Source organism: Tigriopus californicus, chromosome 9, assembly GCF_007210705.1.
Source record: "Tigriopus californicus strain San Diego chromosome 9, Tcal_SD_v2.1, whole genome shotgun sequence".
NCBI lineage: Eukaryota > Metazoa > Arthropoda > Copepoda > Harpacticoida > Harpacticidae > Tigriopus > Tigriopus californicus.
Window position 1 is genome coordinate 9,943,609 of NC_081448.1, and position 23,794 is coordinate 9,967,402.

Consider the following 23,794-nt stretch of genomic DNA (forward strand, 5'->3'; position numbering starts at 1 on the left):
TGTTCATTTTTGAGGCGCCCTTGGATACAAAATACTCAGAGATATGTAACGAATCAAGTTGTGTTTTTGCTTTGTTTGTACCTATTGTGGAGTGTTCATGTGGCCTTAATGACTTTCTTGTATGGGTATATTTTTGAAAGCAAGAAAGTCCTCATGCATGACTGGGATCATAAAATAGGCACTGCGGTTAGATTCACTAATCTGTGGCTAATGCGAGGGACGACGATTGCGTTTATTGAAATAAAGAGGGATAATTAGCTCGGATAATTGAGCTTGTCAGAGTCATGTCCGTTTCTCGTAGGCTTTTCGAGAGCTTTTCAATGAGCTCAAGTGTTAAAGACGCCTTTGGCTTGAATAAGCGAGAATATGTGTGAGTAGTTCTCAGCCATCTTCTCAGGGTCTCTGGGTGGTCTCCGACTCTTCTACTCACTCACTCACTCACTCACTCACTCACTCTTTCAATCTGGATTCCTGGAGTCTGACTTTGAAAACTCTATTTTTCAGGCTCATCTCCCTCATCCAGACTTACTTGTGAGAGGGATGGTTATTTCCCTAGGTTAACCGCCACCCATCAGTTTAAGGGTCTAATTTTGAGTTTTGGAGAGAGCAATTCAGATTTTTCTCTTCCACGTAGAACGACCTCTCCTCTACGTAGATGTAATTGCTTGCATTTAAACGCTTAAGCAATCATCCCATTTGCATTTGCCACCAAGACCCTGGAGAACGTCTCTGTTACTAAATCCAATTGCGAACTATTACTCAATCTACCCCCAGTACGTACTGTACTTAACGTCAGCAGTCATCTTTGTACATACAGTGCGTATACCTCGTATGTACGAGAACACAATCCACAAAGGACGTGAGAGAATCGAGATTGACTCCTTGTATGTCTCATTCCCGTCCGTCCAGCTTGTCATCGGATGAATGAGATGAAACTTTTGAATGATGTCGTGACAACCAGGACTTCTCGACTTTTGAGATCTTTGTTTGACCAAATTTGAGCTGGATTCATGGCGATAATGACCTGCTTCAAATTTCCTCACATGCTCCATCCACATCACGACATTTTTTGAGACGCTCCTGCTTTTCTTCCTTTCGTCCCGCTTGAAAACCTTGAGTCAGGAACCAGGATACTCTTAAGCTAGGTACGCACATATCGCTGACAAGAAAGAGCTAAATATCACGACTAATTTCGGGAAAAGTGCTCATAAAATTCGGAAAGTCATTTCGATATCGATTACTAGTCTACGTAATGAAATTGACCCACCACTGATGGCACTCATATATATTGAATGACCCTTTTACATTCCAGGCGGTTTCGGCCACGCCCACCTGACACTTTATTTATGAGGCCTCTAAATAGTAAAGCATTTCGTGATCAGCCCAATATCTGGCGAATCGTGGCGGCGGCTGAGATTGAGAGGCGGGACTCTTGAATGTCTTGACACGCCTCCATTTGATCATTGAACGCCGTGGGAAACCCATCTAAAGGCTATCGAGAGGTGCAATTAAAACAAATTGGATAACACCCTCCAGTTACGTTCGAGGCCGTGGGTCCAACTCCCAAATCAGACATGAATCACGCACGAATTGAGAAAGAAAGAGAGAGGAATAAACAGTACTAATCGACTCCTTCCAATGTTCTCGTCTTTGGAAAGAATCTAGTAAGTACGTATGTATCTATCTACTGGTCTGTCTACCAAGTTCATCCAATTCCAAGACGAGAAGGCTGACTGCTTTTTTCCCCTGATGGTTGAACCATGGAGGAAGATGGTCTTCAGGGACAGGACCGTTGGTCGGAGACAGGACTCCAGTTGAAAAATGGCTCCTTTAATTGCCACCAAATAGCGATATATAAATCTAGCTCAAACCGAGAGACAATAGCTTTCAGGCAGCTATTAATTCTCGAGGTGGGTTTCCATCCAACTTCCTGTGCGGGAGTTTGAAGAAAATTCCCGAGTTTTGCGGTTGAGAAAAATGAATGAACCCCAAACTCATTTGGAGCCAATCTGTCTAGTGAGGCAAAACGAAATGATTCAATATCCGGATGACGTCGACTACTCATATGCTAATGATAATTATGAGGGGGAGGAAGAAGAAGATGATGATGATGGCTTGTTCGGAGCACTGGAGAGAGAAACATGGGAGAACAAGAAGCCATCGGTAGATGGGTGGGTGGGTAGGTGGTTGCATAGATCTGTGTTTGGCTGGATAGCTTGGTGGGTCAGTTGAAATGTCCATGCCATCCATCGGTCGAGCAGCAATGCGCCCGGGATTAATAGCACTGACCGAAAGGACGAGCCGGAGGAATTTTCTCATTTCCTACAACCTGTAATTATCTGGGATCACTCGTAAATCCTCGTTGTGGACATTAAAGAAGTGCAATAACAGACTCGCATTTGTCTTGCTCAATGTGCAAGCCCATCCCATCCCAGAGTCATAAGTGCGTAAGTTACAGTACTTAGTGGGCTCATACATACCTACAATGAGGCACATGTAACATGGGCTTGTTGAGTTAGAAATTTATTAATGGTCTGATATGAGTTGAATGAAATACACATCAGGAAAACACTAATCAATTGTATAGAAGCACACCATGCAGGGAATGCCGTTTTCTGGCAAACTGGCGCCGAGGAAATTCGTTTTGCTCTAAAATGAGCCATCATTACCTCAGTGCTACCATTGTTCCGTGTTCGAAAGAGATTCTCTTATAGAATAGAGGAATAGGCAAATGAGCCTTAATAAAACTCTTAATAATCCTCCAGAACAAATCAAGATTGACGCCATCGTGCACTCCTTTTAATCACTCGTCTGTCTTCACAGTTCTCACATTTATGACCAATATTCATGATTTCAAGTGGACATTTTGGCCACGATATAACTTGTCGGTTTTTGCCGGGGATTTCGAGCATCTCGATTTAAATCACTATCAAATAGTTTCGATTCGTATTCAACATCAAGATTCACCGATTTCAAACCAATCACATGTTGGCGAAGGTCTTTGAGGAGCAAAGCCAAGTTATGAGTTCGACCGGCCCCTATCCCATAAAGCGTCGGTTAAGAGCCGAGTATTAGACAGAATACTCATCCTTCTTCGGAAAAAAGCTTTCCTTAGAATGTATGCACTTTCCTGCCATAGCTAATCGTAATAGTAGCTCATTTATTGATCCCTGGGCTAGAGCTCTATTGCATGCTGGCTACTATTAAAAGAACAAGTGAGCAAGCAGCGTGCAGTACTACTGTACTGTAGCAGTTCACCCACCACAATCATCAACCCCCCAAAAAACCTGAACGATTCCCTTCCAAATGCAGAGCTCCTACAAGTAGCCGGCGAAGCACGAGTGACTGGCCAAGGGGGACGACCTGAAGAGTCTACCAAGAAATCCGAAGGCTATTAATGCATTTATGTCGCCTTCTTGTCTTCTTATCTTTGTGAGGTGACCACCGATGTGAACACCCACAGACCGACGACCCCTTCCCGTTTCTTTCACCTGGTCGTGCCTTCCCCTATCAAAAGCAGTGGCCTCAAGGTAAACCAATCCGACATCTGTATAGCCATCCATCCGTTCGGTGATGCATGTCCAAACGGCACCAATCTCAAGACAACAGATATCCGCGATCAATGGGAAGGATTCGGACAGCTTTTGCACAATAACCTTCACAGATTGGTGGGTAAAAACTGGCCTGGTTGACTCGTCAAGAACCGGCATTGGTCAGAACTGGACTCATGTTTTCTTCATGGAAAGGTGTTTGCAGCGAGAGCGAAACCGAGATATGTGGTAGAGTTGAGGAAGAAAAAAGATGGGTTCAAAAGGTCAGGTACCCTCAGTCATTCTCAATTTGAATCAATTGCCAAAACCTGCAAATTATCTCGAGCTAAACTGCCTTAATGGAGCACTCAATGGGTGGAATGGGCGCTTTTCACTTCAGCTACCATATCAGGCTGGACGGCGTTGGTGGTCCTTTTAAACCGATTATATATTTTTAAAAAAAACAGGCTTCTCGTTTCCAAGAAATGGTGAAGATACTCTTAAGATAACATATTGGCGGAAAAGAACGAACCCTTTCTCGCATGTGTCGGATAATTATCGCGCAACCTATCAAAGTTTAGTTTGAAACAGAGGGGATTTGAGTCAAATTAAATGAGATCATGCATATTTTTTTGCTTCGCCTCTCCACCCTTTAGACTTTGGCTTTACGTCAGGTCTCCGAAACCTACTTTAGCTGAATGAGTTACTTACAGGAGAATTTAGCCCACTCTTTAGATCATTGTTCTCTAACTTCAAAGGGCTGGAAAGAGAGACAACTTTGTTGATGTTGAAACGCATGCTTATGTGTGAAAATTAGTGTATTGTAAGTAATGTGCATATCTGCACATTGGGTTGTGTATCAGCCCAACAAACCTTTACTAAACAGCGAAACCAAACTTCCCGTGGTCATTTTGAATGTGCAAGCCCCCACTATACCTTGAAATGTAGCCAATATTTGGTCTGTCTTATAGTTTTCACTTTCTAGATAAGTTAATCCACGTCATTTGGGTTGTGATTGGTGGTTTGTCAAAGAAGACATGATTTGCTAAAAAAAAATACAACTTTCCCCTCACGTGCCTATAAAGTTTTCCACAATACTGTGCATCATTTTGATACAGCCTTAAATCCAATCGACATAAAGTTATAAATGTGCATTATTGATAATACTACAACTAGCTCTCGTAAAGAAACTTGCTCCATGAGAAAACACTTGTTTGATATTTTCATCAAATCTTCAAAATGAATGACGAGTAACAAATACTTTGTAATAAACTAAAATTTTATCTTGATTAGATGGTCACTCCTCTCTTTCAGTACAGTATATAGATCTTTACTCTCGATATCAAATACTGGCCAAATTCAAGCCTTGGGGGTGGGCGTAGAATGTCGTGCGATATGCAAACTCTCTCAATATTTTTTTTTCCTGTCTTTCAGGAAATGCTGTGCGTTGAACAAGTTGATTTCCAAATTACAGAGATGGCAACTGAACATTTGGCTGTCAAAAATCTGAAGAATCTTGCCCTAATGAAAGGCTTGTTGGGCCTCGTCGTCCGATTGTTGCAGAAATGTGTTGCCCTCATGTGCACGACCCCTGGAGTCCAATAGGTTGGTTGAATGTCAAAGGGAGAAAAACATCATCCGTCCGTCCTCAAAAGGTTGGCCAAAAAGTAGCGAGATATGTCAAATGTGTCGGAAGAACACATTTTGCCTTCTCTGACACTTTCTTGTCATGACAAGGTACCAATTTGGTGCCAAATAAAGCCCCATGCTGTCTCAGAACTTCACCGATGCGTGCACTACAACATTGGGCGAACATCAGACCAATAAACAATACTAGGATTTACATCTTTTTTCCAGGGCCCAAATAAGAAGAAGAAAGGCACAACTGAAATTAAAATATATTGCTTCATATTGAAAATAATGGTTAATAAGTATTCGCCACCGGTTGCTGATGATGCTTGTGGATCTGCATCCTCAGATTGGAAATAGCTTTGGAGCGGGTGACTGTCGGATCGGGGTTGAGATTGAGGGTGGCTGTAATCTGACCATAAGGATTCTTGGCTGTCAATGTGTATTGACCTTCGTCCCCTGGTCCAAACTCTCGGATCATCAGAAGGGTCAGTCCCGTCGAAGGATTGTGTGCAATCTGGTACTTGGGATGATTGGGGGGGATCCTACTTCCGTTTTTAGCCCACGACACTTCCGGATCTGGCTCGGCTGAAATCACTGCACTGAATTGGGCGTCGTCGCCCTGTTGAAATCGGGTCCCTTGGAAGGGCTGCTTGAAAATGGGAGCACTCCAGGATTCCATTGAGTTGCTTTTCTTTAATGACACTGCTCAAAATCTTGCGCACAATGTGGTGCTTCCCAATTGGATACAATTTGAAAATGATACATGGGCTTGCTGGAGCCTGTGATCTATATCTATCAGATCAAAGGTTCACTGTGAGAATGAGAGAATTTGTGGTGACTAACTGATCTTGAAATTCATTGAATGATCAGATATTTTACGATATGAGCCGTTATTCAAGATGAGCCTAAAGGGAACGGAAGCAATTGCTTGGTCATTACTTTTACACACTTAGGGCGCAATGGAGGGCAGGATCCAATATTGTTTTGATAGTGCATAAGGGCAAGGAAAACTTGGCAACTTCAGTTCGCATCCACCAAAGAATGAATAGATTTGTTTTCTCATTTGCTTGAGGTAAATGCTTTCCCCCCATTTCTCTCGGCCTTCTCTGAACTTCTGCACGTGCTCAAGTCTTCAAAGCCAAGGTTGCCTCAGCTGTCAGCCAAGAACTGAAATTGCCATGAAGTAACACCCTATTCAGTAGCAGAAGTGTTTGTGAATGATTCTTGTTGAAGCGTCTCAATTGCATAATATTTCAATCTACTCCAATATGAATGTCCAATGTTAGTAGAACTACTTTGCTTCGAGACTGTTAATCATGACACCAATCCATGAACAAGACTCGTGTGTTTTGACCCTGTTAATCAACATACGAAGATATGTATGCCGAATGAGACAGATCCTTTCGAATATGAATCCTGGCAAAATCAATTACTCGTCATTCTCCACCATGTCTTTCCTGAAATCTCAAAGAATATCGAATATTTATATATCAAAGTTTTAGCACACCTGCGCACTGCGCAGTTATTCACAAAGCCACGTGACCCATCCTGGGTATCGATATTGATCACTTTCGTGAAATGAACAAAATTTCGAGTTTGTTGGGTACAAACTTCGAAGGTGAACAATTTGTGGTGAGAGCGATCCCCTCCTCTCAAAGAACCCACTTCGCACGAAATCTTTATTTCGGCTCCAGATTTTGTTATCTTCGAACTCATGCCATGGAAGATTTACTAAGGCTCATGGAATCACATGCAGGCAAAGAATTCGCATTCATAATCAGACATGTTAGTATAAGATTAACATTCTGGATCCTCAAAGTGTGTACTTTATTTGAGTATTTGAAGACCAATCTCCTTTTTGAGAAGCGAGAGAGGAGGAGAAGAAAGAAGGACTCATCCGAGTTCCAAATGTGAGCTTGAACGTACGCTTGTCTGCCAAGTCAAGCATCATTATCTTTTGGATGCTCTGGAGCCATAACCGCCAGTGCCTGCACTACTTTGAGCTTTGAGTTCAAATTCCAAAACGAGGTCACTCATCGGCTATCGTCATCAAAGTAATCAAGCTCTCCTCTGTTGAGATTCTCGTTGTTGGCGCTGCTTTGATGAGAGGTGTTCGCCAATATTTCGTTCGCAAGGCAAATATGTAATTGGGAAGGTCGACAATCTTCGTTGTTGGATGGCTTCGAATGCAAGAGAGAGAGGGAGAGACATATTCATATACAGATCAGTTTGGATTGAGTGCTTTAATCTAAAACAAAGGGTCGAATTGCGGGTTCAACATGCTGTTACTTGGCACCATCTCAGAGTATCTCATTCTTTTCCTCACCGTGTTCCAATTGCCAACAGGTATGATCTCTCACATGGCTGAAAAAAACCTTGCTAATGATTGGTCATTTTTTGAACAGGACACTCTGAGGCCTATTATCCAAATGGGGGCCTAGACTATCCTCCAAGCAACATACGAGGCTATCCAAATATTTGGCGAGGTCCTCCGAACAGTCCTGTTCAATGGCAAAAACCCTACGACTCCCGGATGGTATGGAAATCGCCATGGATCTCGATGGATGCCATGAAAGCCATAAATCTTGAGAGGCAAATCGAGATTAATCAAGCCTTTGCCGCCCCCACACATGCCCTGGAAGATTACGCCCGCCACCATTATCCGGAGTTGTTTCGACCTAAGCCTAGTTTGCCCTATGATTCGGGACCGGTCATCGATTTGACTTCCGTCCGTGCCCAAAATATACTGGGTTATCCCCCAAGACCCACCATCAACGTCGTGGCGAGTTGTGAAAGGCGCTATTGCTACATGTCGTGTCGGTTGAGGCTCTTGGGTGGGGGTCGGTGCACGCCCGGTGGATGTATGTGCTACTTCAACCATCTCGACTACAATGGCGCCCCAGGAAAAAGACTCTATCCCGATGATAACATTTGGTATGAATTGTCCACTGAAGAGCAGAGCATGATCCTGGACGTGCTCAGAGAAGGCCGACCTCGGAATCCTCCACCCACCGGACTCCCATCGGCGGGGGGTGGTCCCAAGACCGACAGACCTCCATTTGGACAAGACTTCTATCCACAAACTATCAACAGCTGGTACGGCAACAATCAGAATAATGCCGGGCCGACGAAGCCTCCTTACCGCACCACCACGGGGGCCAGTATTGGCGGGGGGTGGGATTGGGGTCCGGAAGAGACCTTGCCCCCACCTTCTGCTCGCCCGCCTTTCGATTCGGACAACAATTGGTTTCTTCCAGAGAAACCCGTGACCAACCGACCCACAATGCGTCCCAACCCAGTGACCTCCCGATCTTCTGGGGGAGGTTCCCCCTTCAGCGATGAAGACGAGTTGGGCAGCAATGGGAGTGGTGATGATGACAATGACGACGATTTCAGTTCCTTCGGAGATGACGATGACTTTTGGTAAAGAGCAGTCAATCTTGTTTGATTTTAGAATCTGAGTTGATCTAGTTCATTAGTGGACGAATAATGAAAAAATAATTGATTTAAGCCCGTTTGGTTATGATTGTAATGCCAAGTTGTGTTCCGGCCGTGGAATAAAAGGTCAATTGGCACTAGGAAAGGGATGATCCTGAGATTGAGTAGAATATTCTGTGAGGAATCATGTCTCAAGGTTCTTCGGACAAGCTGCTGGAGTTTATGGCACCAGATATGACCAGACAACCTTTGGTGAAGTACTTATCCAAGATGGGTTGCTTCGAAAAGTGCCTTCTGGCACTCGTTTGACGCTGGCGAATTTTGGCCAATAAAAGCGGCCCATACGTCTGGAAAAGGAAAATCAGAAATTGAATAAAACAGCTGTCGACATGATAAAAATTGAAAGAAACCTCATATGGATTAGCTATGCTCTGGTGAACTTCCGCTTCCTTGATAGTCAGCAGAACACAATTCCAGGGGGACCACTCCAAATCCATGTTCCATCGGATTAATCGTAGGTTATTGATCTGATCATCTCCACTCAAGGTTGACTGGCAGTTCCAGAAATGATCCACAATATAACGAACGTCTGATTCCTTGGTAGAGAACGGTCAAAGAATACTAGTTTTGTGGTGTGTAAGTGGGCAAATCATACCTGTAATTGGAATATGGGCGAGTTGATACCGTTGAGGGCCTCTTCCGTCATTTTAATGGAATCAAAAATGACTTTGTAGGGCGCGGGGTCTTGTTTCAATCGAGCCTTGAGATCCAACCTTTCGCAGGCTTTGCATCGATTGGTCACGATACTCAGCGGGAACTTGATCCGGGCCAAATGCTTGCGACAGCCAAAGCAAAATTGCAAACCGAATCCATGAACACTTTTCAAGCTGGATTCTTCACAAACCAAAGGGACACTCTGCATTGCAAGAATGGAAACAAATGAAACGTGAACAGTCTTCGCTTGCCAGGCATGGAGCCATAAAAATCGGAAGCAACGAACTTCACTGAAACGTTGGATTTCGGGGTTGAATTTGGGCGATCGAATGATTCTAGAATATTCCGATATGATTCGTTTCCGCAACCCTTGCAAATTTTTGGGACGGATCTGCCTCTCGATCAAAAACGTCTCCCGGTCGATCAACTTCATCAGGTTCTTGACAACGCGTTCGTGAGAATGAGATTCCAGAGTTTGGGCGACATTTTTGAAGGCTCTTAGCCGATCTAATCCTTCGATATGGCTTTCGTTTTGTAATTGCTCAAACACTTGAACAAACTCCTTGGCCTTAAGCGTGCTGGGCGTTTCCACTCGAATCGTTCCTTGTCGCGAATTTGTCGGCCACAATCGAGGTTGACCAGCCTGGAATCATTATTAACAGTTAAAGGATTGTGTCACAGGTAGTCCAAGTCTTGAGAGATTTTGCTTTCCTACTTTGAGAAGCACATTCCTGACTTGGAGCTCTTGGGCTGTCTTCCGATCTCGATCCAATTCTGCAGCTTCTCTGGCCATGGCCATGGCTTGGGCCACGACTTGTTTGGCTTTTCGAGTCCGAGCCACAAAGTCGGCTTCTTTGGCCTTGCTTTTGGCCTTTTCCTCCTCTAGTCGCCTCTGTTGATCCAGAAGCATTTGTTCGTATTCGGTGAGCTCTCCCGACGGTTCTTGGTCATCCTGTCCGGAACTAGAAGAAAACGGCCATTCGTTCAAGATTGGGGATAGTTTGGCCATGACGACATTCTGAACCGTTACCCTCGATCAGATGTTAAGGATGACGATGAACTCACGAGGGATTGGAGGTCGTGATCTTCGAGGACGGATTTGGCTTGCAAAACGCGCTTGGCTTTGAGCCATCGCCGGACTGCTTTTTGAATCACCACAATCTGTTGCAAAAAATGTTGCTAAACCAACTGAGAAATACGTTCATTGAAAGGATCGGAGTAAAGTAAAAGGACCTTGACTTCTTGTTCAGCGATGAGCTCTTCCGCTGTTTGATAGGTTAACGAGGGTTCCATTAAGACGTCTTTATAGGAGGGAATCTCCGTTGTTTGGCTTCCACATTCAACCGGGGTCTGTTGATATTTGTTCCACTTTGGAGTCACTTGAATTCGTCGGCTAACACAGTCTGGAAGCAGGGTTTAAGACCAAATTGAAATGGGTCAAGTTCTCAAGTTCAAGAATTTTGAAGAATGTGTTTGAGTTCAGGGAGGAGTGAAAAAAAAGCAAATTGATTGGAAAACTGAACCATCAGAGAGCAATTGACAAAAGACAAATCAAATCGGCATGAGAAATTTTTTGGCTTTTACTTCATCGAACCATTTATGACCAACAGTCAAGATTTTTAAACTGTTTCTCGCTGATCTAGCCTTTAGGAATTTAAGAAAAGGTAATGAACTCAAGAAACAAATCTCATATTTAAGTAACTAAGTGATTTCAAATTGGAGCCCCCGTCCCAACCAAATCCTACCTTTGTTGTTGCGATTCTGAGCGTTTTGGTTCACGGTTTGAGTACTAGCATGGTAGTATTCGATGCCAGTGCTCTTGCTTTTGTAACCCCCTAAGTTTGGTTTTCGAAAATTAGGCGGAGTTTTGATTATCGTTTGGGATTTCATGACGAACACGGTTATGCTTTGGCGTACGAGGATTTGCTAGCTTTCTCCTATCCCTTCTCAGGTCACCCACCCACCATGTTCGAGAGTCCGATTGTGGTATTTATTGATCAAATATGGAAAGACGTTTCCAGTACTCCAGAACTCCTTTCCGATGGAACTTTCCAAACTTTCTACAGTGTCATCCCTAACTACAAACAGACATAATGCATAATGCATGCATAAATACAATTTCCTAAAAATGAACACCAGTTTCCGAAGCTTTTTCTAAGCAAAATATCTTTCAACAACAAAGCTCAATATTATGAATGTGAATGAATCATAACAAGGTTTAAAAATAGTGGGTATCCAGCCCATTCATTCATTAGTTCGTTGAGGGCGTTTCAATTCAACTGTGCTCTGGCATCTCTTCATCTTCACATTTTTGATCGGTCTCCATTCCTTCACAATGGGATTGAGTACCGGTCGAAAGTGAAGCAGCAGTCTTTTTGGTTGTACTAATCGACCTCGAGCACGACGGGACGAGCAACTCTTTGGGGCTCTTGGTTCCCCCGAATTCGGCCAAAATGGCATTGGCCTCATCTAAAGTCACTTGAGCGGACGTGGTGCGATGGAATGTCCGGATATTCGAGTCCTCATTCGAGACGACGTCCTCGTTGGAATTCCAATTGAAATCGTCCGACATTTTGGATTTCAACCAATTCACAGCCCATTCCCATCGCTTCGAGTCTTGGAGTAGGTAATCCTTGACGGCAGAGCTCCGATTCGAGGCAACCACTAAGGTCTTGATGCATTGATACGTTCGGCTTTCGGAAGACTGATTATTCGTCACGAGGGTGAGAAGACCCTCTACAGAGGAGCTCTCTTTCCCCTCTATCACATATTTCACTCTATCGCCTTGGAAGGAATCTTGTAGGACCTAGAGAAGACGAGGTGAGAAAGACCAGAAATTAGTATGGGCCACCTGGTTCATGCCCTTCCCCTCCCAAAAGATAAAATTCCGCACCAGTATGTCGCAAAGCAATGAGGAGAGGTTCTTTAATTCTCCCGGATTAGCATTGCTGTATTGCTTGAGAAGCTCCGAGATTAGGTTCTCCGAGAACTTTGAGTCCTTAAAGGCCACTTGAACAAGCATTTCCATTATGGGACCAACTCCTTCCGTGTTGTCTTCTTTGATGGCGCAGATGCATTCGCGAATAAACAACGGGGCAATGGCTCCAAAGAGAACGTTGGTTAGAGTGGAGGGCATTGGGTTACGCCCTTCAGAGCTATCGCCATGCGCTCTTGCAACGTTACTAGCAACACTGTCCGGGGGCTTGGAATCGTCTGGAATGATGTTTTTTTTTTACATGAGAGATACGGGTTCTCAAGCGCGGAACTTTAAATCTCATTACCTATGATATCTCTATGTTTGGTCAGATCGCAGGATAGAATCATATGGGCCAAGACGAGATGAACCTCGCCGAAGTCTCTAATTTGCAAACCAGTCCAACGACGGCGTTGGTTGAGAAGATCCTCGGGATTCTCTGGTTCGGGCTCGCAACCCAGAAGGAACTTGAACACGTGAGAGAAGGCGTTCAAGTTGAAGAGCTTTTGACAGTGTTTGGGTCCCTAAGAATGAAACGATGCTTTGAGTTAATAATGCATTTTCTACATTCCAGACAACTTCCTTGAGTTGAATTGAACTTACCAATCTTGCATATTGTGAAAGTAGCCAGAAGAATTGTCCTGAATGCTTGCCATGATTGGGCACATCCTGGCTTAGAATGGAGACCACGTGAACCAACAAAGAAGCCACTTTCTCGTCCTGATCCGACCCGTGGTGTTTTTCGTAAAACTCCATGGCCATGAGCACAATCCTGGCCGAATTGTGTCGGACCTCTTTGGATGGGCATTCGATGAGAAATGGTCGCAAATAGACCTGACCCTCGCCAATGAGAAAGGAGAGAAGCCAATCACAGCATTTCAAACTAGACCGACAGAGACTCTGGCAAGCATTCACGATCTCTCCAATCAAAGCTGAATCTTTGCGCTTCAGATGAAAGTATGTGTTGAGAAGGAAATGAATCCCGAGACGCAGGGAGTAAGTGCCCAATTGATCGTATTCGTCATCACTCATCTGAGGTTTTCGAGTCATGTTCACTTGAATCAGCTCCGTGATGAAAGTGTAGTATTCACGGCAGAACACATCTCGATTTTCCAAGAATCTTAGATTTTCCTCTTGGATATCGCGTTCAATCGGGGGCGGCATCTTGTTGAGGAAGATTCCTTTCTCTTCCCCTTTCACCACCAAATCACTCAGTTGAGAGAAGCTTTCTCGGGGAGGAATGGCGGGTTCCGAGGTCTTCCGGGCATTCTTCCGAGCACTTAAGCGTGATTGGGATTGAGAGCTATTCTTCCTCGGCATTTTGCCGCTCTTCGTACTGGGCGAGCCCGTGTATTCGTAGAACAACATGTAGGCGTTCCAATAGCGCTGTCGTTCCTCGGGCAGGTGGCTGTTGGACGTATTCGAATCATCTTTCTTTACCTTGTAATTGCCCCCAAAACACTCGGTGGTGAGAGAGTCGTTGTTCATGTCGAATTCTTCCACCGTGGTATCGTTGAATTTGAACCACTTGCCGTGGTTCGATCCCGAGATGTTCTTGGACCTGCGCTCTTTGATGAACGAGTAGTAATGACCCGCACTTGCCTGTCCACTATGGACAAGAACGCCCACTAACCGATAAGGCTCCTTGCCCAATTCGATGGCTAACTCGTTAGGACTGGCTTTCTCTTTCAAATGGATACCTTCAGTGGTGTAAGGACCCATGTCGATCGTCCATGGGAATTGGAAGACATCATCAAACTTCAAGGACCTATTCGTCTCCCAATCGTAATGGAACCGTTTGAGCTGAATGACCAATGTCGGGGGCAGGGTCCGGATGCACATTCGCTTGACCGTGTTCCTCTTGACCTTGCATTTCTCACAAAAGTAGGCATTGTCACCTTCAAGCAATTCGCCCTTGACGAACTGATCCAAAGACTCTTGGAGATTGTTCGACTTGACGGGTAAATTCAACGCCATGAAAGTCTCTTCTCGTTCATATCGATGAGGACATCCTTGACAGATCTTCTGATCGGAGAACACACCCTCAAACTGAGCCTTGAAGGTCTTCGCTTTGTTAAACTTGGCCAAATGCTCGTCGGCCTGGTCCAAAATCTGTGTGTAGAACTCAAAGGCATCCTGTTGCTCTCGAACATTCACAGGTTGTCCGTACAATCGGAAACAGCGCCAGAACTTCTCGGGCTTGTAAAACTGCAATTGAGATTCCTTTAGATGACCAAACACATTCTGCAATTGATAGTAGATGGTATCTTCCTCGTAGTTGTCGATGTTCATGGACAGAACTTGTTCGCAAATTCCCGGGGTGCAAAATAGTTGTTGGAGGACGGAGTTCATGTAGCACGTGGCACCGGCATTCTTCAAACCGACAAAATTGGAATCAGCTCGGCGCTCCACTGACGGCTCGTTATCGAATTCTTTTAGTTGATTTTCATTGAAAAAATGGTGGATCTGAATTAGTTCTCCCACAATCAAGGAGGCATTACTACTACAGCCTTTGGCGAGTTGGATGAGCAGATTATAGGCGGCCACACGAGACTCGGTGTTGTCGCATTTAGGATTGAAGTTCAAGTTCTGCTTGCGAGAGCACGGGTCGGAGGCGTCGGTTCGAATCCGAGAAGCGGGGAAGAGAAACGAAGCCAGGAGATTGAAAACGAGTTTCTTGCCCAATTTCTTCTTATCTATCCCCTCGCACGTCAGCAATGTTTCCACTAGCTTCAAATGGCCTGCCAAGAGAGTGCAATCCTCGAATCGATTGCTCACGGTGAAATTCTGCAAGAAGGTCAGCTCGTCATCGATCATGGTTTTGGCGTTGACTTCGAACTCCTTCTGTTCTCGTAGGTCCAAGCTTCGCAGAAGTGCACATCTCAGGTCAAAGTATTCCGCACTATGGGACAAGATGATGGGACTAATTCCCCGAGACTTTGACGAGGGCATCCACAAAGGAACTGGACTTTTGAGGATGACCTTGGTTAGCAATTGCTTGGGAGTGAGGGGGCCTTTGGACTCTAGATTGTCCAAGTTCAAAGAACGAGCAGCCACACGAATATTCGTGAGTCGAATGAGTTGCTGACAGGCTTTTCGACGGACAAAGCCACTTTGAGAGCCCAAGACAATGTCCACAATGAAGTCGCTCACCAACGGGAGGGTGAAGAACTTGGCTATGCTCAAGGTTCGCATCTCTAGACAGGTGATCATCAGCTCGAAGGCTCCACCGGCAATTCGACAATCGCCGTCATTGACAAAACTCTGTTGAGAGCACACACCCGAGTGTAAGCTTGGTGCAGCCTCAGATGAGCTCCCTTCACTTCCCGAACTTCCGGTGGAACTGTCACGACTCCTCCGACCCAACTGAAATCGAGGGTGATCGCCCAATTTGGGCTTGGACATGGAACTGGTCGCCAATTGAAGATTACCAGCCGCAGCAGCCCAAATCACGCGCATCAAACATGTTATCATGGTCCAGAATTGGTCATCTTTCATGGTCTGCACTTTCTTGGTGGCTGATATTACCGAGGGCGATTTGGATGTACTCAAGGATGAATCCAAGGCAGATCGTTTGGGCGGAGTTGGCTTCATTCCCGGGGAAGTGATGGTGCACATTTGAAGCTTAGCAGGCTGGCCGCAGAGTAGGTGGTGTGCAATTTGCAGAGTGATAAGGTACACGGATTGTCGGAGATCATAGTCCACGTCAGGGGCCATGGCTTGACGATCTAGAACGTGCAAGATCAATTCCAATCCTCCAGCCTGAACAAAGTGGTTCGAAAACTTTTGAGCCGCACTCGCCAGGACGGTGTCGTTTTTGGTTGGCATTAGACGCCCTGATAACACTTCCAGATTGTATAGAAGCTTGAATGCGCCCATTCCCTCGGTGGTGGGATCAAAGAGTTTGCTCAAACAGTCTCGAACCGATTCCAGACTCTCCAGGACGTCGGGCGCTTTCTTGAATCGTGGACTCATTTTGGGACTGGCATCGGCCGCTCTGGAGGAGCCTGCGAGGGCAAAGTAGTAACTCACCGAGTCCAAATTGTCTAAAACTGCAGAATCTGTAGGTATGATGTGAATGAGTTTGCGAAGTCTTTGTACCACTTGACGGTCATTGATGGATGAGAGATGGTTGAGCACCCAGAAGATCTTTCCTTTTAAGGCCATCACAACGCCGGGCAATTCCTTTTCCATTTGCTCCAAGGCTGTATTCGAATCCTCTCCCGACGACGTGGAAGATGTCATGGCATCAAAGAGATCACCTCCGTTCTTCTGATTGGGCGAAACCGAATCTTGGAAAAGCACTAACGCAGTGGAGGTTCCGCCTTGGGCTTTCAAGGTCCATTTTTGTTCCGGTTCTGACGATAAGGAATGTAGAAAGCACTTGTTTTTGGCACTCGAAATTTCAACATCGTCTAAAAACAACTTCAGATTGTCCGTGACCACCCCAGTTTCAGCACTGATTCGTTTCTTGATGTTCCCAATGTATTCATTAGTGTGGGTCTGGGAATTAAGAATGAAAACAAGAAAGTAAATGAAAAGTCTTTCGTAAACCCCGTTTGCTATCTGAACTCACCAGGACTTGATGCTCTTCATTTTTACTTTCGTGGACGACATTGATCTCCACGCCACTCCCATGAAAAGCAGCCACATGAGGTAGAAGGGTTCTTTCGCCTGGAAATAGCTCTTCAATGCGAGAGATGTAGCACTCCAGGAGCAAAAATATTCTAGAAACGGTTCTCAAGGTCTTCCCCCTACGACAAAGGACATAACAATCAAGAAAGATCACGAAAACCAAAATATATGGTATCAAAAAGGTAGCCCTAAATTACCTGAGCGAAACCCAAAGACAAAAACAGTGGTCTTTAAGGACCTACGCGCATTAATTTGTTGAAGCTAGTACTACGCCCCAATGTCCAAATCACCCAACAATGCAGGCTAGGTTTGAAACACAAACCATCCCGTTAAGGTGGGTCATCAATCTTACTTGAGATCCAAGGGCAGAATGGAGAGATTCGATATTCTGACAGTGGTCAGCGTCTCCGAAAACGAGGATCGCCGAGCGGCCTCGATTTCCAATCCTCGTTCAACTCCTTCAGTCACACTCGAGGATCTTAGGGCTACGTCCAAAAGCCCATAACAACTGGTGAAAAAATCCTGATGCAATTCAACCAGATTGGCCTTCAGAGACGAACTCAGGTTGAAGTAGCTCGTCTTGAGCAAATAATCAATGGCCTTGTCGGCGATCTCGTCCGATTCGCATTCAGACACAATCTTCCAGAGATAGCTCATGCCCACCAGTTCTCGATTTTCAACGATCTAAAAATCGGTAAAGGATACGATGACAATTTGGTTTGGGCGGCGGCAACAACAACAACAACAACAACAACAGCAGTAACTGCCTTGTAATATTCAATATTAACTTACTAAGCTCGAAGAAGTGGACTTTTTCAGGAATCCTTTCGCCACATTGATGATTTCAAATAAGGCTTTGAAGCAGCTAAAGGCTTTTTCAGTGATATCAGCTGGGTCAAAGGACAACATTTTGAGCTTGAACAAATCTAGCAATGTGTTCTGTTCTAAATCACTGATGCAAGTCTCAAACCAAACGAACAGATCATCCTTGTCCTTGCTTGTTGTGTTGGGGTTGATGATCAAAGTGTTCCACAACTCTTTACAGCGGCTCCATGACAGATAGAGATCGCCCTCTTTTAGCAAGAAGGCCAAAAGGTCCAGATGACACGAGATGAGCTCGCTATGTGAATGCAGAAGTTGATTCGAGGGTCCCAGTATGGGGGCGGTCTTGTCGGCTTTATCGAGACATTGCTGAAGGGACATGGAAAGGCACTTGACGATTTCATGTTGCTGATTGAGCTCGCCGAGGGTGCTCTTATCGGCTTTTTGATAGAATGAAGTTCCCTTAGAGAAAGTCCGGCAAATGTCATGCAAGTGTTTGACGGAGGACACGGCGTGTCGAGTGCTCGCCTTGATATCGTCGATGCATTTCAAAATATAAATCTTTCTCACAGCCACTTTGTTCACTGTCATCTCGGCTAGGATGGCTAGTTGTTCTTTGAGAGCATTTTCCACCAAAGGACGAGGCAATCCGTCGACATGGGATATTTCCCATAGCACTTCCAGAATGGCTCGCGTGGACTTACTTTGAGTGGCCTCTTTGCCAATTTGGCCAATCAGGACCAATAATTTTTCTCGTACTCGATCTGTGGCGTTTTGCCAGGTTTCTTTGATCAACGCCGTGAGATGATCAAATTGGCTCATGTTAAATTTGGCCGCAGCGCCCGACATGATGGCGTAAATATTATCCGTCACATGGGCATTCGAGCTTTCTTGAAGCTTCCACATCTTGGTCAATTCCTCCAAGGAGAGTCGAGGTCCAAGGAATTCAACTATTGATTTAATTCGATCTGTGTATTGAACTTGGTCAATGTTGCCTTCGAGGGTCACAGACAGGACTTGGTTTTCCACCATCCAATCAACCACTTGCTCCACACTCAAACCTCGGTTTCGATCCGCACTCTCGTCAATGAGACGACTCACCTCTTTTAGGGCATTCATCTTCGAACTGAAATGCGGGGTCTTCAACATGCGCAAGATGATACCGAGTCTTTGATCATCACAAAAATCGCTCTTGGATGACTTGAAGTGATGACAAATCAGCTTCAAAGATGTCAGCAAATCGGAGACGGCCGTGATCTCTTTACCTCGAATATCCGAGTCTTGCAGATGCTCAATCACTTTAAAAGTCTTGTCTAGGCACGGCCCTAACATGGGGTCAACTTCACTTTGAACCAGTATTTCCGCACAACCCCCAAAGGGTGTGAGCAAGGCGGCCAGAACACGCACGTCCAACTTGCCGTCGCTCTCATATTTATCAATTAAATCGATGAAGATCTTGAATCCATTGGATTGACCGAAATGATTCAGCAGATCGCACAACCACTCGTACTCGTGACTCCGACTCGCTTCCAAAGGCTGAGCGAACACAACGGCGGGCGTGGTTCGATTAGCACTTTCCCATAACCGCGAGTGTCGTTGCCGATTGGTGTAGTTCCAACCGTTCTTGATGTCGAAGGCTAATGTGAGGATTTGCAACAAGCCATAAGGCAATGGCTCGCCACTGACTCGGGCCAGGACCAGATCAATGAGTAGGAAGAGCATGTCTTGAATGCCTTCCTGGATCTCAATTTGCCACCGCTGAGTGGCATTAGAGGAGAGCAACTTGCGAAAGGCTTCCGGTAGGATCTTGTCTATGAAACGGGTGCATTGCTCATGGGAGTCCATCAGACCTGGAACCGAACGAGAAAGCGTTGAGCAAATGAGGCCCAAGTGAATTCAAGGTCAAATCATGGCCACTTACCATCTTGAGCTAGTTTAGTGGCCCCCACTAAACATTTGCCCAAGGACTCCTCGCGCTTGTATGGAATGCTCCAATTCTCCTGGAACACGCGAGTTTCTAGCTCGTACAGATTCCCTACTGGAAAGCCGGTCTCGTCCTGCTCCATGTTTTCGGGCCCGATCTTGGCGTCTTGGGTCGATCCGGCGTTGGAACCGGACGAGAAATCCGAGTGATCGCGTTTGGACGAAATGGACGGCACGTCATTGGTGAGAATCGATACGGCTTCAACCAGATCGTTCTTGGACGTTTTCAAGGCCCGCTTGATCTCGTCCAAGTCCGGAAAGCCCATGCTCAACAAGGTCGAGAGATTCTCATCGAAATCCGAACTCAGCTCGGTGGTCATGGTGGAGGTGGAGGTGGACGACGACGAGGACGAGGACAGGGTGGTGGTGGCAGCAGAGGTAGAGGCGGGGGCGGCCGACAACGAGGTCGGACGGGGTGTGTCTACCCGGTTTGGTCGGCCTGGCGAGTGTGAAGGCGAGCGCGAGGACTGTGACTTGCGATTTTGGCGGCGACGACGACGCGGACTTCGACCGGAATAATCCCGGGTCGGGCGTGGGTGGCGTCCGTTGACTGGGCGGGGCGGTCCACCTCCCTGGCCTTCATCCTCCGCCTTCCGCTCTCGATCCAAAGGCTCCGGTTGGTTCTGCCGTCTCTCCCGATCTTCCTGGGCCTCGGCCTCAGCCCGCCAAGCGCGTTTCCGGCCCTTTGACGCGATCGTTACCGCTGTCGAGGACGAACCCCCGGGGCGAAGCGCAGCCAGTCCGGCGGGTCGGACCCTTAGATCACGGTTAGGAGGCGTCCACCTGGACCGGTGGATCACTCGAAGCGGGCAGGGGGGGAATGGGTGGCGATGGCCCTCCTCGGCCTGCTTGACTTGCTTGACCTGCTCCGGGTGTGGACGGTCTAATCGAAACACTCGGGCGTGTGCATGTGTCTGGCTGGGGCTTAGTGGGCTTAGTCCTGGAAATCCCCTGTGGGCCTGTCTTTTCGCGTGCCTGTCTCGGCCTGAACTCTGATTGAGGCTGTAAGGCTGGACCGGCCTCATTATGCCAGACTTGACGCTCTTGACGCTCAAGTTCAGGCTTTTCAGGCATGGTTTTCCCACGTGCTCGCCTGCCTGTCAGCTGTTGTAGCCGTTGTATCAGCTGCTAGATTCCCAATGGGCCAGGCCCGCCAGGCCTCTAAAGAGCGCCAGTCCTGAGTGGTTGGGAATACGGGGTATATACACAAGCTGGCGCATGGCCGGCCTGGAGAAATGAACTATCCGGCCAAATTGAGACGGTGTGAGCGTCCTGGGTTCAGCCGGGTGGGAAACGGGTTTTCCGCGCTCGGCCAAGTCGGGGCCAGGGTGACGCTGCAACACTAGACGGTCTGGCATTTGGGGTTGGGGCCGGTTGGAGCCTAGGCAATGACCGAGGTTTGAATGACAAAAATTACAAGTGGGAGGGTAAAGACAATGAATCTATTTTGTGATTTGATACTTATGCCCAAATGGACCCAGGCCTAGTCCACACCCCATGTAATGATATTTGATATTCACCTCGTTCACCCACCTCGGTCCTCACAAATGTTAAGTCACGTAACCCTTCTTTTGATAGGCCTATACTGGCTGATCATCGGAACCAAGCCCAATTCAACGGGTTTACCTTTGCCCTCGCCGAGCTGACCAATGTCAAGTCAAATGGGCGAGAGAGTGAAAAATGATGAGGCCAGGCGCTTCTTTTTTTTTGGTCATTATTATAACACAGTTAAAATCAAATTGCCATCGCTCAGTCGAGAAATGAACGTGCCAAGACAAAAGAGGACCATGCCTCTACACACACCCCGTGTTGGATAACTGGTATGATCTAATTACGATGGCTCGAGCTATGACCTCTTGATGCTCGTGTATGAATTTTATATTTCGATAGGGCCTTATAAGCCTGACTCGCAATTGCAGTCGGGGCAGAATAAACGTGTGTTCTACTGATGACGACTGGCCTCTCTAATTAATACAAACCGGTATACTACATGGTATAGTTCCTTCCGATAACCGAAAGCGTTTCTTCTCCCCGTTAGTCATCTGAATACAGTCGTTTCTAGTACTGATGAGACGATGCGAACCTTTTCAAGCCTGATACATTTTGATACAAGGCTTGGTTCAAATGTCTAATGTCTATGACGCCGATGGCGGCCAGAAGGCGATACATTCACCGTCCAAAGGTGCCCACCAGAAAAATCACCAATGTTTTATTTCTTTATTCTATGGCATGAAACCCACGCCCGTTTCTTTTGATGTGGTCTAAAAGTTTCAATTCGGATTACACTTTCGTGGGAACAAGCCTTCTACTGATAAATATTCAGGCTCTGATTGGCTCTTTTCTAGTGTGCAATACTGATGTGAAGCAAGCACCGACAGGGCAAGTCGTCCGGTGCTTAACTTGCCCAAGTAGGAACTTGCCCCAACTTGGGTTTGTACACAGACACTTGAGGGGAAAATGGTGTGGCCAAACTTACGCGAGAAATTTTATACCATGGCAATTTAAGTCAGCTTATACAAGAAAAGCAATAATGTGCACCAACAGTGACGCAGCAATGGGGCTTTGGTTCAATGACTGGTTTGTTTCTAGCAATCTAAATGTAGCTACGAAGAAAAAATCCTCATTTTGCGGTTTTCCTGAGCTAACCGTCTGGGCTACCTACGTTAACAATGTATCTCTGCTTGGGCTAAGCTTGCCCAAGTTCTAGTACTTGGCCAAGCTTTGCTTGTAAACAAGTAGTACTTAGGTGTCGGTGATGACTTGCTACTTGCCCTTTTCCCATCAGTAGTGTCAGTGTGCAGTCTTATTTTGGGTCGATGGTCGTACTGTGAAAACTATTGAAGTTCCTCTTATGCAGTGTGACCCACCGCAAGCATCACTGCCACATATTTCACATACGTATTTTTCTGCCACTTCCATTTCGACACATGCGGCTGGATTAATTTTCATTTTTTCATCCGGTATGGGCCAAACTGAACACAATTTGCACTTATGTTTGAACACATTTCAGGGGTTGTGATATGTAACAGTGGAAAAAACAGAGCTTGATCAATTTGCGAATTAGCCATTCATCAACTTGGTCAAGTGGGTTGATAATATTTTGATTGTCCGCATGGTCGTACTTGGTCCTTGGACCAGGGATCACAGCTATGAAACAGAGATCAACGCGTTAACGCACAAGTCAGTTGCCTGCATTCATGACAGTGACACTGACAAGAAAGCGTTCAAGAATCCAGGGTGGTTGATCTGGCTTATCTCTTGATATCTAGTGTTGATGTAAAAGCTATGTCATGATGCCGGGGCAAGTTTAGAGTCATCATGTTGTGGCATCAGCCTTATTTCACGTCATTTTCCCTTTAGTTGAAGTTTGATGGGTACAATTTCGGATGCCGCTCATATTGCATTGATGAATCGATTGGTTATTTTGTCACACTGATTTCTTTTTTCTTCAGGATGCCTTAATGTAGACGCTTCAAGCCAATATTCTAGGCCATGCTGTGATGGCATGGGTAGAAGAGACTTGAAACACGAATTGAATGACTATAAAACATTAAAGGGCTTGGGTTCTATTAACATTTTGTAGTTTTAATTGAAATTCGTTGGGTGTGCTCAATAATGGGCTGGATTTAATTTTGATCCATTTTGGCGTCCCTGCCAATGTCTCAGAAAGGCTCAAGCTTGCATGATACATTTTGAATCTGGCATTGGACCGGTATTGCATTGAATGCTTGAGACTTTTGAGGCAACGTTCCCATCACTATTTTCTAGTACTAAATAGTGAATACTGATGGGTATCAAATTCCTAATCACGGGAGGTTGCGAACAGGGCTACCAATTTACATTTTCAATGCCCCATACCATTAGTGTTGGAATATCATCGAATGGATGGAATCTCCGAAAACCGTTTGTCAGCCTTATCAATAGGGCTAGTCAAGTAAACGCGTCCATGGACAACTGACGTTATTCCACGGAGTAAAATCAAAGACAACATGCCCAACCAAACCGCACTGTGCATACATTGGATTTTGACATTTTTTCCATTTTACATGCTTGTCTAGGCAATTAG

General features: G+C 45.8%; 3 protein-coding genes across 5 annotated transcripts; 1 reads left to right on the forward strand and 2 right to left on the reverse strand.

The window, feature by feature from the left end:
• The first annotated feature begins 3,170 nt into the window (after window positions 1-3,170).
• On the forward strand, window positions 3,171-8,672 carry LOC131886761 (uncharacterized). 3 transcript variants are annotated; one of them, XM_059235159.1, is made up of 3 exons: window positions 3,171-3,530; window positions 4,965-5,135; window positions 7,568-8,672. In XM_059235159.1, exons 2-3 carry the CDS (start codon window positions 5,096-5,098, stop codon window positions 8,587-8,589), a joined length of 1,062 nt encoding a protein of 353 aa, XP_059091142.1. In that variant the 5' UTR covers window positions 3,171-3,530; window positions 4,965-5,095; the 3' UTR covers window positions 8,590-8,672. The 3 variants fall into 3 exon arrangements, with proteins under 3 accessions (XP_059091142.1, XP_059091143.1, XP_059091141.1); XM_059235160.1 differs by lacking the exon at window positions 3,171-3,530 and having other exon boundaries at window positions 4,840-5,135; XM_059235158.1 differs by lacking the exons at window positions 3,171-3,530; window positions 4,965-5,135 and adding an exon at window positions 7,367-7,508.
• Window positions 5,411-11,233, reverse strand: LOC131886756 (IQ and ubiquitin-like domain-containing protein). Its single transcript, XM_059235152.1, has 8 exons — window positions 11,060-11,233; window positions 10,548-10,717; window positions 10,345-10,475; window positions 10,030-10,276; window positions 9,601-9,957; window positions 9,256-9,516; window positions 9,011-9,196; window positions 5,411-8,947 (listed from the first exon to the last, which is right to left on the reverse strand). Exons 1-8 carry the CDS (start codon window positions 11,202-11,204, stop codon window positions 8,792-8,794), a joined length of 1,653 nt encoding a protein of 550 aa, XP_059091135.1. The 5' UTR covers window positions 11,205-11,233; the 3' UTR covers window positions 5,411-8,791.
• A 229-nt stretch (window positions 11,234-11,462) lies between these two features.
• LOC131886752 (ubiquitin carboxyl-terminal hydrolase 24-like) lies at window positions 11,463-20,768 on the reverse strand. Its single transcript, XM_059235149.1, has 8 exons — window positions 19,667-20,768; window positions 17,716-19,595; window positions 17,276-17,607; window positions 16,865-17,042; window positions 12,892-16,791; window positions 12,596-12,812; window positions 12,208-12,527; window positions 11,463-12,120 (listed from the first exon to the last, which is right to left on the reverse strand). Exons 1-8 carry the CDS (start codon window positions 20,751-20,753, stop codon window positions 11,590-11,592), a joined length of 8,445 nt encoding a protein of 2,814 aa, XP_059091132.1. The 5' UTR covers window positions 20,754-20,768; the 3' UTR covers window positions 11,463-11,589.
• Between the last annotated feature and the right edge of the window lie 3,026 nt (window positions 20,769-23,794).

Excerpts from the sequence above, each read along its gene's own strand:
- LOC131886756 (XM_059235152.1), bottom strand. The coding sequence starts at position 11,204 with ATGAAATCCCAAACGATAATCAAAACTCCGCCTAATTTTCGAAAACCA. Across the intron at positions 10,718-11,059 it reads TCAGAATCGCAACAACAAAG|ACTGTGTTAGCCGACGAATT; the intron begins GTAGGATTTGGT and ends CCCTGCTTCCAG. Across the intron at positions 9,517-9,600 it reads AAATCCAACGTTTCAGTGAA|AGTGTCCCTTTGGTTTGTGA; the intron begins GTTCGTTGCTTC and ends CTTGCAATGCAG.
- LOC131886752 (XM_059235149.1), bottom strand. The coding sequence starts at position 20,753 with ATGAGGCCGGTCCAGCCTTACAGCCTCAATCAGAGTTCAGGCCGAGAC. Across the intron at positions 19,596-19,666 it reads CACTAAACTAGCTCAAGATG|GTCTGATGGACTCCCATGAG; the intron begins GTAAGTGGCCAT and ends GTTCGGTTCCAG. Across the intron at positions 17,608-17,715 it reads AGTCCACTTCTTCGAGCTTA|ATCGTTGAAAATCGAGAACT; the intron begins GTAAGTTAATAT and ends ACCGATTTTTAG.
- LOC131886761 (XM_059235158.1), top strand. The coding sequence starts at position 7,442 with ATGCTGTTACTTGGCACCATCTCAGAGTATCTCATTCTTTTCCTCACC. Across the intron at positions 7,509-7,567 it reads CGTGTTCCAATTGCCAACAG|GACACTCTGAGGCCTATTAT; the intron begins GTATGATCTCTC and ends TTTTTTGAACAG.